The sequence below is a fragment of the Dermacentor variabilis genome, chromosome 7, assembly GCF_050947875.1.
Source record: "Dermacentor variabilis isolate Ectoservices chromosome 7, ASM5094787v1, whole genome shotgun sequence".
NCBI lineage: Eukaryota > Metazoa > Arthropoda > Arachnida > Ixodida > Ixodidae > Dermacentor > Dermacentor variabilis.
Genome location: NC_134574.1, coordinates 126,167,807 through 126,183,175, shown reverse-complemented (window position 1 = coordinate 126,183,175; position 15,369 = coordinate 126,167,807). Strand labels below are relative to the sequence as shown.

General features: G+C 49.9%; 1 protein-coding gene and 1 pseudogene across 1 annotated transcript; both read left to right on the top strand.

Annotated features, from left to right (window-relative positions):
* The first annotated feature begins 8,467 nt into the window (after positions 1-8,467).
* LOC142589103 (U2 spliceosomal RNA) lies at positions 8,468-8,647 on the top strand (annotated as a pseudogene).
* Positions 8,648-11,914: 3,267 nt separating this feature from the next.
* On the top strand, positions 11,915-13,873 carry LOC142588839 (neprilysin-11-like). The gene has a single exon (XM_075700659.1). It carries the CDS (start codon positions 11,915-11,917, stop codon positions 13,871-13,873), a length of 1,959 nt encoding a protein of 652 aa, XP_075556774.1.
* The last annotated feature ends 1,496 nt before the right edge of the window (positions 13,874-15,369 follow it).

Here is a 15,369-nt window from a genome sequence, read left to right as displayed (position 1 = left end):
GTGGAGACTGTGGCGCGTGGACGGGCGACCGAGCGTTGCGAGAGCGACGAAGGGAAGCCCGCAAGCATCCAGATGCCGGCAAACACTGAGGCGCCATCTGATGTACATTACGCGAGTGCACAAGTGGAAGGCGACCCCTCAGCTACCACCGGAGGTCTTCGCCAAGATACGTCGGAAGGTGGCGTGAGCTACGGAGCTAGAGAACGCGTTGTAACATCGACTCAGAGTTCGCTTTCGCCCTACTCGTCCCGGTCATTTGACGAAGAAACATGTGGGCTTCCCCAAGGAGAGGCTCCCAACCAAGCCGGCGCCAGTCGCGAGACCGCGTCGACCACCGTGGAAGCTGCCATGGAGCCTTTCGTCCCCGAGTTGGCAAGGAGGCTGAATTTGATAGAACAGACCATAGATGTTCCCATGCCTTCAAAGACTGGGACCGCTACGACTGAGCGAAAACCGCGTGGGCGTCCGCGCCGACGGACGGCGCCTGCTGGTCGGACTACGGTGCGACAAGGATGCGACACAAGCTTAAGCGCGCAGTTAATGCGTTTATATAGCGCGGTGAACCGCTGTGCGAAAAAAGCCGAAAGACCGGCCACATCTCGGGAGGCAAGGAGGTGTGCCAAGTCCCCGTCCGAGCTTCGCCGGCGAGCCCAGGACGGCGAGTGCACGAATCCAGCGGTGAATGGTTCGGTTGCGGAAGAAGGTGCCCCACGCCAGAATGCCGGGAAGCTCAGCGCGTCTAACGACGATGCGTCAGGGAAGGAAGTCAGCACAAGCTGTGACAACGTCGAGCCCACAACGGACTCTCCGAATTGCACGGGAGCGTCGAGAGGCGAGATGCCTTTTCGGGTGCCTTTCGAATTTGTTCCTCTATCCAAACAGGCGGCCCTTCGAGCGAAAGAACGTGCACAGCTTTCTACATGCGTCTCAACTGATCCACCGGTTTGTGCTTCGAGTGTGGTGCAGGCCCGTAGCGGAGGAGGTTTGAAACCTATGCGCCTGCACGGCGACGACATTCATCTTGAATACTCGACTTTGCGGGGCGTTTCTACGATGCCGGCTACCGTTACCGGCTGCAACGCGACACCACGCACCGTACCGGTGCGCTTGCCCACTCGTTGCACGGACGAGATATTTGCGGGAACTAAGCCGCACGCCTCTGTCGCGCTGGAAACGACATTTCTGAAGGCGTGTGAAGTTGGAAACCGCCCCTCCCCTGCTGTGCCCGCTGTACCAACATGCGCCGAAACATCCGTTCAGTGTGAAGATGTTGAACGTATCGAGAGAGCAGGATGTGCGTCGGATGCCGATACACGTATACTGACGGCAAGCCATCGCGATGAATCTCTCACTGTCGAGGTCGTCCCTGACCGACGTGAGCCATTAGACCCGGTCAACTCGACCGAAGAGAGCTCTCGGTTAAAAATTGGCCCAGTGATTTCGTCTACTGGCTCAGCGGGCGATGTGAGTGACTTGGCTGGAGCGTCGTGTTCGCTTTCGACTCCTTTCACGCAAAGCCAATCTGGAACCGATTCGCAAAGCTTTCTTTCTCACGGTCATTTTGTTGATGCGTCGGAGCGCTTGCCATCTTCGCAAAGGCGGTACTTGAATGATGAGCAAAACGTAGCGCCGTCCGAGGACGTTTCCTCTGAGCAGAGGCATCCCGAAAATGACCTGTTGGTCGTCGCAGAGAGGTTTATACCTCCGCGCTGGAACCATAACAACGATTGTGTCATCGTTGAGGCCCAGAACTCTTCGCGTGGGCGGGGATACTCTGCAGCTAGTGTGGAGCATCCTTTTCCCTCCGGACCATCTGTCGAGGAGCACTTCCTCCCTGAGGCCCCGAAAACTTCTTCGTCCAAAAGTCCACGTGCACGTGGTGACAGGTCGCTTGAGACTCTGGAAATGAGGAGGTTTCGTTCTTTCTGGAGGAGGCAGCATACCGAGGCTTTTGCGTCCGCACTTTCTTCACCTGACCAAAGGGGACTCGCCACTTCTGAGAGCTTTTCTGAGCGAAGGCGGTCAGTGCGAGAAGAGGTCACGCCTGTGCCACGAACCGAGAGTCCGCTCTGTCAGCAGACGCAATCTTCTCTCCTGGCATGTGAAAACTTCAGGCTCCGGCAAGCAGGCTTGGCAAATGGCAATGTTCCCGGAAGTCGGGACGTTTCTCGCGGGCGTAATCTGATTCCAGGCGATGAGCCCGAGACGTTTCCCAGACACTCTGCTGGTTTCGGAGCTCCTGTCCAACCTGAAATGTCTTTTTCAGTGCGCACTGCCGATGACACGCTTGCGCCCGGTGACGTTCCTTCGCAGCCGACCGCTGAAGCACTTTCTTTGCCTGACAGTCTCCGCCGTTTGCAAAGCCTTCCCTCAGGTAACGACCTGTCCTTCGTGCCCGAGAGCTCGCCCGTTCTGCGGACACAATCCGGTGATGACGACGACGTCATCATCGAGTCTTGGATCAACGGTCGTGGCAGGAGTCAGTCGGAAGACGATGTGTGGCAGACCGGTCGCCCTCGGCAGAGACAGTGGGGAGATGTGGTCGATCTTGCCGTGCCGGGCGGCTGTTCTCCTCAGCGGAGCCGCCTCCCTCGTGTTACCCATTCCCTCGAAACCACGGGTGCACCCGAAGTGTCATTCCTAGCCACGGCACACCGCCACCAGCGGACGGCTTCGACAGGCGGTGCAGCTACAAACTTCCCCAGTCGTAGTCGCGTTGCCTTGTTCGAACTCAACACTCTGAGAGCTCTGTACATCTTGCAAATATGTCCCGACGGGCGCACAAGGCGTCGGGTGACTCGACTCTACAGAGAAGGAAGGCGCAGCCGCGCAATGGAAGCCTATTCTGCGGAAATGCGCGCTCTGGTGCGCGCTCTCATCGAGCGCAGGAGCATGGACCCGAACGTGCCAACGCGGTTACTCCGCGAACTGGTGAGTGTTGAGTGGCGGCTTCCAGATGCGCGGCATCGCTACAGGCCCCAGTTGCGGGAACTGCAAGACCTGACTGGAATTTTCGAAGAATAGACGTGAGTGTCTGAACAGTTACGCCAGCGGGTGTACATCCAGATCTATAGCCCGAAAAGACAAGTCCAGTTGAAATAATCTCTGTGTAATGTGTCTTTTTTTCTTTATGCTTCTTTTTAAACGGGTGAATGGTGCGGTTTTGTTCTGTCTTTTCGTTTCTGGTTGCATCCTTATCATGTTATGTCTTGTGGTACTGTATGACTATCCGAAGATATAAAGTTACTGTTACTACTGTACTGTGCTGCCTTTTATGCAAGGAATGAAATAAGAATTAGCTATACTCTTACGTTGCGGGGTTAAAATGAGGGACTATATGCACGGTGTTTCAGCGGACACTTTCAAAAATCTTTAAGGGTTGCTTGTGACATATATAATTCTAATTCATGAGTTGGTCTACGCGAAGCGCCGGGCCCTACGTGCACAAAAAATTGAAACGCGAAATCGACCAATTCACAAAGATTTGTCTTTGTCAATAATTACCTTATGGCCCATAGTGCAATTTACAAATTCTACTCGTGGAGTTCGCAAGGCGGTTCCACTTGGAACGAATCCTCAGGATGACACAAGTTTCAAGATATTCATTCCCGAACTTTGCGGAGAAATGCGTTGGCGTTCTAGTTAATTTGTTAAGAAATCGTCAATGTATGCACTGAAGCACACAAACACAAGTAAGTAAGGGAATTAATATGTCGGAACTGGTGTCGTTCTGAGAATTCCTTCCGAGTGGATCCGCATTGCGAACTCCAAGGCTAGAATTTGTAAATTGCAATATGGGTCATAAGATAATTAGTTAAAATTTAATTATTGATATTTTCTTAGTCAATTTCGCATTTCAATTCTTTTTTTTGCAAGTAGCGTCCGCCGCTTAGAGTAGACCACCTCATGAAGTAACATCTAGCTATCTGCCACAGGCAACCTTTCAAAAAAATTTTGAAAGTGTTCGTTGAAACACCCAGTATATACAGATACGCAACACTGGCCAGAAGGAAATAGCCAATATGCCATAGCTTATATCGGCGTAGTGCTTGATGGCGTTACTAACCTGTTCTGATCCGGTGGCACCAATTTCACCCTTATTGAGAAAGCACTTCGTTCCGCCTAATCGGTTCGTATGAGCGGACATTGGCCAATCGCGTCCGCTCACAAGCAGACACATCTGCACAGCAAAGGGATATGGAATACTGCGCGTAGGCGTTGATGAATTTAAACCGCGCGAGAGAGCACCAGGGAGGTGCACCGTTTGTGAACGTGTTGTTGCGATCGCGCGGTGATCTCGGAGGTCACGCTGCGTCTGGAAGCTCGAAGAGCGGCCGTAGTAACATGCAGGACGCCACACTATCCCACTGAGAGTTCCATGTGTACAGAGGTCAATTGCCTTGACGTGGTTAGAAAGTCGTGATAGCTTGAAAGTTAAGGAAGTTGAAAGCGAAATGAATGGCGTCATAAGAACGTTTCAAGCTATGAAAGTAGTAAGATTATACAAGTCCATATACTGTACCCACTATTTTCACGGTGTGATGGTAATGAGGATTGTGACGATGATTTCCATTGATATCCCCTTTCAAACTGGGAGGTGGCATACGTGTATTCGCACATCCTGCTTGCGCTAATTAGGTTTTACTGCGACTGTGCCTGCCCCTTTTTTCGATCTTTTCTTCCTTCATTGCAGCCTGTATCTCTATATTGTACTATTATGCCCGCAACGACTCCGGCACTATCGATCTTCTCGCTTGTTTTATTTCCCCCTATACTGCAAGCGAGTCTTGCTTATCTCTGCCTCGTTTTCTCCCATACACTCTACATTCCAGCGTCCTGTAAGGGGGGCGCTTCCTACCCGTCTTTCGCTGTGAACATTTTGGCATTCCATTACGATGTGTTGAGTCGTCTCCCGTCCTTTTGCTCCAACAGGCACATGCCCCATCCTGAGCGATCGCTGGCACCACCGTTCACTCTAGTAAGTTTTGTAGGAACTACTGCGCTTACATTCCTGTGGTAATATTTTACCGAATACTTCGCTGTCATCCGGTTACCGTATTTCTGTGTGGCGTGCTTTAAGTGGCTCGGAAACGTGGCGTCACGAATTTCCTAGCGAATGAACTCTGTAGAGCCAAGGCCGAGTGCTGTCAAGCCAGATCGAGAGCCTGAATGAGATGCCCTTTAACGATGCAGAAAATGTACGGCAGTTAAGAATTAAACCATCTGAGTAATTTCAATGAGAAGGCTATGCTGGCTGCGCAAGTGCTGCTCGCAGAGGTGGCTTGTGCACCCTATAGGTGACGCAGTATTCGCGAAGAAGTAGAACGAACAGATACACAACTTTTCGCGCTTACGGTAAGCGTTTATATTAAGGGTGCAGCAGATCCAACGGGTAGGAATCTCCATACAGCGAAGCTCTTGTGTGAGTGCATGATGAGTTAAAACACTAGTTTGCGTTTATTGAATGTTCGCAGAAAGTGGCAGGGAAGGCTTTATTCAGGCATTGTAGAGAGGATAAAGCAATGCAATGAAGGAACTGATCGGAACAAATAAATATCTTTGGCGGGAAGCTCTCCCGCGTGCCAGTGGCGTTCGACAGTCGAGATCGTATTCGCGTCCTTCTGTCGAAGCTGTCGCTGTGAAGGCGACTTCAGCGTATACTGAGTATCAGATTTGATTATGAACGTACATGAAGCACAAATGCCTTGCAGATACAAAACAAAATGGAGCCCTCTTCGCATTTTGGTTTCTTCAAGCATTGAAAAAACTTGACGTAGGTAGGGAACGATTCCACAACCTTCTCATTTCGCGTGCGATGCTCTACCAATTGGGCTACCGCGGCGCCGTTTCCGTAACCACTTTCTTGGGTTTCCTAATAGAACCGTGGGAGTGGTAGTAGCCAGCGCCACCACTCACAAACCTTGGCGGCGGACGTGGAACATCCTCCCTGCCGTGACGCCTACACACACATATATATATATATATATATATATATATATATATATATATATATATATATATATATATATATATATATATATATATATAAATATATCATCCTGGTTACGCCCACTGCAGCAGGGCAAAGGCCTCTTCCATACTTCTCCAACTACCCCGGCCAATATATATATATATATATATATATATATATATATATATATATATATATATATATATATACATATATATATATATATATATATATATATATATATAGTCATATCATAAGAAGCCAACAAACACTGATACCAAGGACAACATAGGGGAAATTACTTGTGCTTAATAAATGAAATAAACAAACGATAAGTTAATGGAAATTAAAGTGGATGAAAAAACAACTTGCCGCAGGTGGGAACCGAACGTACAGCCTTCGCATTGTTTCCTCTATGTTGTCCTTGGTGTCAGTGTTTGTTGGCTTCTTATGATATGACTAATAAAATCGGGCCCCTCGCTTAACACCCCTTTCTTCTCGTTGATATATATATATATATATATATATATATATATATATATATATATATATATATATATATATATATATCTTTCCTTGATGCTTTCTGTTTCATTAAAACCTCAATCTCTCTATTATAAAATAACAAAAAAAGTCTGTTAAAAATTTATGTATTTGCTGATTAACGTGTTTTCAAAACATGTGTCCGCCGAAGCACACAAATTGCCTGTGCAAATAGTATTAGCGTGGTTAGCACAGCGTATTTATTTTAAATGACTGGCACCGCAGCCGTTTGTAAAACAAGGTTGATTTCTGTTTCTGTGCTTGTGGCCGAAGAACGCAGTAGATGAGCTACAAGTAGGTCACTGTATATAGTGTCGTCTGTCCTCCAGTCTCAGCGTCCCTCGCTCTTTAATTCTAGCGCTCGCCGGCTGCACTACACTGAGTGACGTCATCCTTGCACTACACTCTTAAGTCTGTACCGTTTGGAGCTTGTCCTGCCCCACAACGATAATCGTCTTGTGTCTTGCCCGCATTTCCTTTCTTTAACGTTGCGAGCCCGGCACTTCCGTGTCACGAACGGCTTGCGCGTTGTCAGCATGACGCAGCATTCTCGACGGGAAATTATCCAGCGCCGAGTTTTCGAGAAAGGAAACGCAAGCATGGCAGACGGCGATTGTGGGGCAAGATAAGCCCCAAAGGGTGTAAGCATAGAGTTTCTCACTATAACACCTAGAGGGTAATCTGGCGCCACCGTCTATGGGAGTTTCTTAAGGGGGCACCGTGCCGCCATGGGAATGACGGTATATGTGTCTGCGAGGCTCGTGTTGGCTGGTGTTGTGAGAGGCTTCCTCTAAAACGTGGATATGGCTATGCAAATAACGCGTTCTCAAAGTAAAATCTTCATAAAATGTTTCCATTCACGCATATTACATCTTTACTCATCCACAATGCATGACCAAGCGAAGAAAAGCAAGAACAGACGACAAACTGTTTCAAAGCGAGCGGGAACCTTGTCGTCTGTCCTCCAACTTTAGCGGCCCGCTGATACTTTTTACGTAACATATAAGCGTACACGCAATAACAAGTTCTCATAGTTAAACAAAACATGTTTTCGCGTAATAATAAAGCTAAAACTGCTTCTCACGTGCTGTTTTAGTAGAAAATGAATCATTGTGACAGACGGAACGGTACTTGCCAAGCGCGTCTTCAAGGTGTCCTGTCTATCCGAGAACGATGCCAATCCGAAGTCACAACATACCGGCATTCCCATGCATACCACAGCGCAGCAGCGCCAGATTTTCCTCTAGGTAATGTAGTGAGAAACTCTATGGGTGTAAGCATTTTGAAGAGTTATGTGAGATGCGAGGACTGGCTCCTGCGGCCGCATACACAGCGCGCATGTACGCGCGCATATGCAAGTCACCGCGCGCATTGCGCGAGCTACTACAGAATGGCGATCGCGCCATGTGAAATTTGTACGGGAAGTGCAGTTTGCATAAGCACCAGCTCCATTGGCTCGCCGGTTATGGCGTCGAGCGGCAGAAGCACGGGGATTATACCGGACACGGCGCGTCCCCATTCATATGGCGGCGGAATGCAAAGACACGCTCGAACATAGTGTGCTTTAGGTACACTTTGAAGAAGGATCCAGGTCGTTAAAATTTATTTGCGACCTGCCACTAACGGCGTCCCTCATAAAGAATTGTACAGTTAGGGAAGGCAAAACACACAATAATAATAATAATAATAATAATAATAATAATAATAATAATAATAATAATAATAATAATAATAATAATAATAATAATAATAATAATAATAAAATCATGAGCCATTCCACTTTGTCAAGGTGGATGACCAGCCAAGCTGCTTAGCGTGCTACACAGAGGTGGCACAGAATTTAGAACACAGGTACGGAATCATTTACCTTGATTTCCATATACATTCGCGTGTACGACGGAGTTGCGCAAGCGCTTGGAACGCTGTCAAAGAGAGGGCGGTGCGAACGTAGACATGGCCGACGCGGGTCAAAGTGTAATATCTGTTGGAATCAACCTAACATCTGATACGGGTTGTATTTGGACCCTAGATATTAAACTTACTTTTGCAATTTGGCGGAGTGTTTGAAGCCAACGTCACCTCCGCCGCGGGTCGGCCCGCTATTGCGCTATATTCGGGATCAGCCCGCGGTTTTTGGTCTGATGTATCGATCCACTGGAAACTAGCCCCCCCCCCCCCCCCCCCATATCCAGCTTCACCATAAGAACCGGAATACTTGTGCAGGCGACGTTTAACGAAACACGATGTAGGCACGTACAATTATGTCCTGGAAGGTCACACGGCAGGCGATTAGACAGTTTTAGTGTAACGTACGCAACGGTCTTGCGTCATCAAGGTAAGTTGCCTATGAAAATGTTCGCAAGCGTGGAACGTAACCGCTACTTCTGGCGTCGCGTGCGTATACGCACGCAGCTCATGCTTGCGCGCGGGATTTGCGCACTTGTGCAGCTAGTGCACTCTCGCGAGATCCCGCTGCTGGCGAGAAACGCAAGCACGCATGCGACATGGACGTCGCGCAACTAAAACCGGGCTGACGAAAGTTTGCCTGCGCATTGCGTATGCAGAAGTTGCGGACGCTTAAGGAAAATTGTCTTTTATCGATGTGTGCTCTTAAAAAAAAGTTTAAACCCTTTGGGGTTAATCTTGTTGCACAACGATTATAATCATCTGCCTTGTTTCCGTTTCCTTTCTTGAAAACTCAGTGCTCGCTATTTTCCTGTTGAGAAGGCTTTGCCACGCCGAAAACGCGAAAGCCGTTCGACTTGGAAGTAACAGGCTAGCAGCGTTAAAGAAAGGAAATGCGGGCTAGAGACATGACGATTATAGTTGTGGGACAGGATACGCCCCCAAGGGTGAAAAATTTTGACAGCGAAAGCCGCATATGTCAAGCCGATTCGTCTGCCCGTCCGTCCGCCTGTCTGTCGCCTGTACGCCGAAAACTCTTCCGGCGCAACCCCACCCGCATGCGCGAATCAGAAAAAAAGAAAAAAGAGAGGCGCGCGATTGGCTGTGCCAGTAGTGACGTCCTTGCTCTCCGTCGCAGCAGGGCGTGCGCAACAGTTTGTCTCAGACTCTGAATTGGGTATAGGCCACGCGTCACACGTACTCCCGAGGAGCACGCAGCTTTCCACCAGCAACGACGCGAGCAGAACCGGGAGCGAGGTCTTCTACGCCGTACCGATGCTGGAGCCCGGACACAAGAACAGACTCATGCAGCCGTGTGCAAGCAGCAACTGCGTACCGAGGATCCGGTAGCCTACCAAGCTGTCGTTTTATGAACCGTCGGGATTAAACCAGGGACAAACACCGGGGCCGCACGTTTCAGCTTCAGTGGTTAGCCACATGTATGGAGTGCTTGGGCTGTGATTTTTTAAGAATGCATGCAGTAAATCAAGCAAACTGGTAAATTGTGTTCTCGAAAGTCTGTTTTCGTTAATTAGTTCCTGTTTTTTATAAATTGTCCCCGAAACTCTAGCCCCAGTGCACCAGCCTGACATCACAAATATTAGTTTATATATATATATATATATATATATATATATATATATATATATATATATATATATATATATATATGACCTTTATAATGATATATAATATATAATGACCTTTGTTAGTCACTGGCGTTTGGGACCGGCCGTTAGAGCAGGCACGGACTGTCAGCGCTAGCGCTATTCAAGAGCAACAGCACTAAAGAGGGCAATCCACTTGAAAGCGCTGAAGAGGACGATCCACTATATCGCTCCAGTCTTTCTCGACAATTACCCCCGAGGACGAAAAGAGAGCCACCCGGCGACGTTGCCTTATGCTTGAGCTATTTTAGCTCTATAGACGCCACCAACGTTCTTGCCTACGCATATCACGAAACGCTGGAAACTAGCTGCAAACAACAACAACGACAACAACAATTTCAACAACAACAACAAAAGGGAAGGCAATATCCCGTGTTAATTGCTATTGCCTTAGTTTTTTTCTTTTCTGTGTACTGATCATTGCACTAAAATTGACTTATTGCTGAAATTACTTTCCTTTAATGCAATGTTTTACATTTCGTTCTTGAATACCTCATTTTTATTATTATGTCATTAAGTCTTACTGCCCCAATTACACACTGTTGTTGTCTTCTGTTCCTTCTAGTTGCCTTTGCTCTTGCATATTTCTTGACTCTCCTAAGAGTAGTTATTTGTGTAACGTTGCCTGCCTCGTGGCGTATCCGCTTTTTGGCTGCGTGCAATAGCTGAGCACCACCACCACCACTACCGCCACCGCCAACGCCGCCGCCGCCACCACCACGACCACCACCACTATCATCATCATCATCATCATCATCATCATCATCATCATCATCATCATCATCATCATCATCCCAACTCATTGTTGATATACGTTGATGCTGACCGCTTTCTTTTGTATTTCCGATTATATTTTTATTTTCGTAATAACATCTGATTCGTGCCTTGTCCGTCGCAGTGGGGCTGTGCCATCCTTGAAAAATATATCATCATCCTTTTTTTCCAACCATTAGGGCTATCACCTTCTTTCATAATGAGTGCTGGGTTCTCGGCGTCGTCGTTTGGAACCACTGCAACAGACCTTCTGGTGATGAGGCCTGAACAGTGCAGGTCAGCACCGCTACCGGTGAGCACGAGCGTAAACAGTCCTAAAGACGACATAACGCTGGCAACTCCTTCAAGCGAGCGTGACTGCTTGTTCCACACTTATCTCCATGTTCGAAATTCCTACTCCATGATAGAAGGCGTTCCCTAAATGTGCAGGGAACACTCCCACTGTAGGCCTGCTCAATGTGCAATCACATCGGCCGTGTACATAGCCTGAAGTCGGCCGCGCATTATAGCTTTCGCCAACTTACAGAGTTTCACTGGCTTTCCAGTGGTCAGTGGTGCCATGACAAAGGGTCATTTCGGTCGCATGACAGGCTACATTACCGAATGTAACACGTTGACCCTATATGAGGCCTACATTTAGTCCGCTTCCAATGCTGCTATAATAAGGTGCATGAAACAGCTCGAACGAAAGCCTCTCGTTTGTCAACTTCCTTGCACGTCCTCTATTTGTCATCCCGGTCTGCCCTAAGCGGTACACTTTCAGCTAACAAGCGTTGACGTACGCAGCGCCTCGGGCATCCTTGGGGACTCGGGGACGAGAAATCGAAGATACTCCTTTTTGCCAGGACTGCGTGAAACGCCTGCTTAGGCACGTCCTACACGAATATGATTTCCGCGTTGCATGCGACAAAGAACGGCGCGGACAGAGCCGCATCAGCTTGCCATATTTCTTTTTTTTTATTATTTGTGGCAGGGCTCACCGCCACGCAAGGGGCGTCTGGACAAGAAGTGCCTTTGCGGAATGGGCGCCTGGGCTTGCGTCTTCGTCTCCGCGATGGCCGCAGTCGTGGCCCTTGCAGCACTCGGCGTCTACTACCTGGTGTCTGGTGCAGCAGGCGAGCACGATAGCCAGCAGTACGTGGACATGTTCAGCTGCCGCAGCGAAGATTGCGCCAAGTCCGAATCGCTGCTTATGCACTCGCTCAACGCCAGCGCCGACCCGTGCCACGACTTCAAGGCGTACGTGACGTCGCGCTGGCTGCCGGACCCGCACCGAGTCGCGACCGCGCATTGGAACTTGAAGTGGCACGTCAAGTACAACTGGGCGAGGCGTGTGGCCGGCGAGATGTCGAGCCGCGACTTCGAGTCGCCCTTGGGCAACATGGTAGCCTCGTCGTTCGGCGCCTGCGTGAATCGGTCCACCGAGCGAGCGGACGACACGCGGAGGATGTTCAGGGAACTCATGCGAAGCCTCGGCATTCCCTGGCCCGAGGCGCCACCTGGTGACGCGAACCCGTTCGACGTGCACCTGAACCTGTGCGTTCGGTGGAACATACCGCTCTGGTTTGACGTGAGGCTGCTACCGAACAAGACCGTCAGTGGCCGACGAACGGTGTACGTCGGACCGAGCGCGTTCGCCAAGTTCTGGGCCAACCAGTTCAGGTCGATAAGCACTGACTCCGCGGTGCGTCGGTACATCCACCAGTATCTAGTGTACTTCGCAGGTTACAACGAGACAGCGAGGGAGGGGCTGATAGTGGCCAACTGCTACGCTGTGTTTAACTTCACGCGACAGGTGGTGTTCAGGCTCGAGTCCCTTCACAAGAACGTGGGATCCAGTTTGTACTCTTTCGACTCGCTCGCCAGCGCATTCGGCCCGCGCGCCGATCGTCTCGTGTCCCTAATGAACAAATACTTCGGGCTCGAGGAAGCCTTTGTAGGTTCGGACGTGGCCATCGTCGAGAAAGTGGGCACTGCCGAAGTAACGCGCCACATCACAGCCGATCACGACCCTTCTCTGGTCCTCAGTCACCTGGGCTGGTGGGTTCTCCAGATATACGCTCCGATTGCCGATGGCCGCTTCTTCGACCTCAAGTACGGCGACAAGGAAGTGGGCGACCTCTTGCGTCCCCTATTCTGCGAGACCCAAGTGGAGCACTCCTTCAAGATCCTGGTGCTCTCCAAGCATGTCGCGCTCAACTTCCCTCCGAACGTCACGCAGAGAGTCGATGAACTCCTCGTCAACGTCCGTGAAATGGCGGCGGCCGCGTACGAACACTCCAACTGGCCCCCGATGATCCGCGCGAAAGTGGCGGAGAAAATTCGAGCGATGAGCGTCAACCTGTGGCCCATGCCGGAGTACCGATCGAGCGAAACGCTTCGCCGCATCTACCGGTCCTACCACACCACGAAGAATACCGCGCTCGGACACTGGATCGCCGAGCGTCGGCAAAACGCGGCGCTTCTCGGTAGCGGCGCCTACTTCGAAGACAAGAGGTTGCCGCACAATTTCGCCAAGAGCGCCGTCTCCTACGACTTCCTGCTCAACGAAGCCACTGTGTCGATGATGATGGCACACGAGCCGTTCTACTACCCCGAAGCGGCCGCGGCCATCAACTACGGAGGCCTGGGAGCCGCCTTCGCGGCAGCGGTGTTGCGTGGAGTCGGCACAGGACACGTCGATCTCCGCGTGATTCCTTCCGGCCACGTCACTTCTGGGGACAAAAGTCCTCCGCTGTCGGGAAACGCGACGTCCGTCCGAACGAGCGAGTCGTCATCGCGTAGTCGGCTGGACTCGGTGCCGGACTTCATGCCGGCCTTCCGCGCTCTCCAAGCCCACAAGACGGTGTTGCCCACGCTACGCGAGTTCTCGCCGGAAAAGCTGTTTTTCATCAACTACTGCCACACCCAGACCAGGCTGAACATCGCCTTCGACTGCAACGGTGCGGTCCGGGGGGATCATAACTTCGCGTTCGCATTTCGCTGCGCGAAAGGTTCGACCTTGAACCCGTGACCGTGGAAGACGCGTCGTTATTTCTGGCCAAGAAGTGTCGACCATGCGGCTCACCATTTATGGAGTTGAGCTTGCGTGCGGGACGCTTCAACGCTTCTTTCACACGCGTTATGTAGTCTGGAAATTTTGTTTTGTTTCAAAGGGTTTTCGATTGCGTTATTTTAATGAGAGTAAGTTTCTGTTTTCAGGAAATGTGAGAATTTAGTTCATATTCGTTTTTTTTTCTTGGCCTTGTAGGATGGAATCGTGCAGAAGCATTACGTTGTCTATAAGTAAGAGATAGTTATAGCCTCCTTCAGTGGTGCAAGGTCGGCGTTGTCACCTACGAGTAGACATACTCAAGCCTACTCCATACTCATCTCAGGAGGGTGGGATAGTGTGTTAGTGAGTGATGAATGGTGTACCGGGACGTGAGCGTTTGCAGGAGTCAGCGGCTGGTTACAAAGTGAGTACGAAAGCGAGCCAGCGATGGCGAGCTTGATTGGACGGGAGCAGACATGTGGGTTCCGACGAGAGGGCGGGGAGGGGGGCGGGGGAGTGCCAGTATGAGCACAAGTGGATGCTTCTAAATGCAAATGGAAGCGACTAAGAACGCGAGCGGGTGTCGGTCAGCACAAGTCAACGAGCGGGAGCGAATGCCGACGAGCGTGATGCACACGAGAGTGGGTGAGTGTGTAGCCCGTGTAAGAGTATTAACATGAACGAGTACACGCGTATCCTGCCGACCTGTGAGGCTAAGCGCTACACCACCACGAAAGGCACATTCTTTCAGTGCTACGGAGCCAACGGGGCATCGCAACTGGGCTTCTTTTTTTTTACATTAGATGTGGCCAACAGTACTTTCGAGTGCTGCGTGGAGTGCTCGTCGGGCCAGTACTACCCGTGGTGGATATGTGCTATTGTTAGAGTTAAGCAGCAACAGCAGGTCTCTCTCCACTGCCTAATCGTGCGAATAGTAATTTTTTCAGACTGAGTCGAATACGAGTATACGGTATAGTGCCACAAGCGGATCGAATCGAATACTTTTCGAATAGGTTTCGAATAATGAATAGCCGTTATCACAAGAATATTAAACGATGCTCGATTTCCAGTATTTTAAAGGTCAGCAATGTTCTGTCCTTACGTAGTACGGTATGAAGCGTTCTTTATTGCAACGAAGTTGTATATGGATAGGGTTCCGCGCGCTTTTGTTCTCCGTGAACAAGAACTATCATTACCAATGGCTCATACCCCCGTAAGCATTCATGCTCCCATGGGCAAGCAAAAAATGCAATTACTCATAGACCCATAAGGCAGAGGCTACTAGCACTAAGCAAAGTGAAGCGACCAGCGCTTAAATTCTTTCTAATCACGCGTACAACATACACCACAGGTCGAAAACTGTCATCATCAGTGGCACATACCCCTGTAAGAAATCGCTCATACCCCCGCAAGCAAGCAAAAAATTGCAATGACTCATAGTCCCGTAAGGTTCATGGCCACTCACTTTGCGTAAA

Excerpts from the sequence above, each read along its gene's own strand:
- LOC142588839 (XM_075700659.1), top strand. The coding sequence starts at position 11,915 with ATGGCCGCAGTCGTGGCCCTTGCAGCACTCGGCGTCTACTACCTGGTG.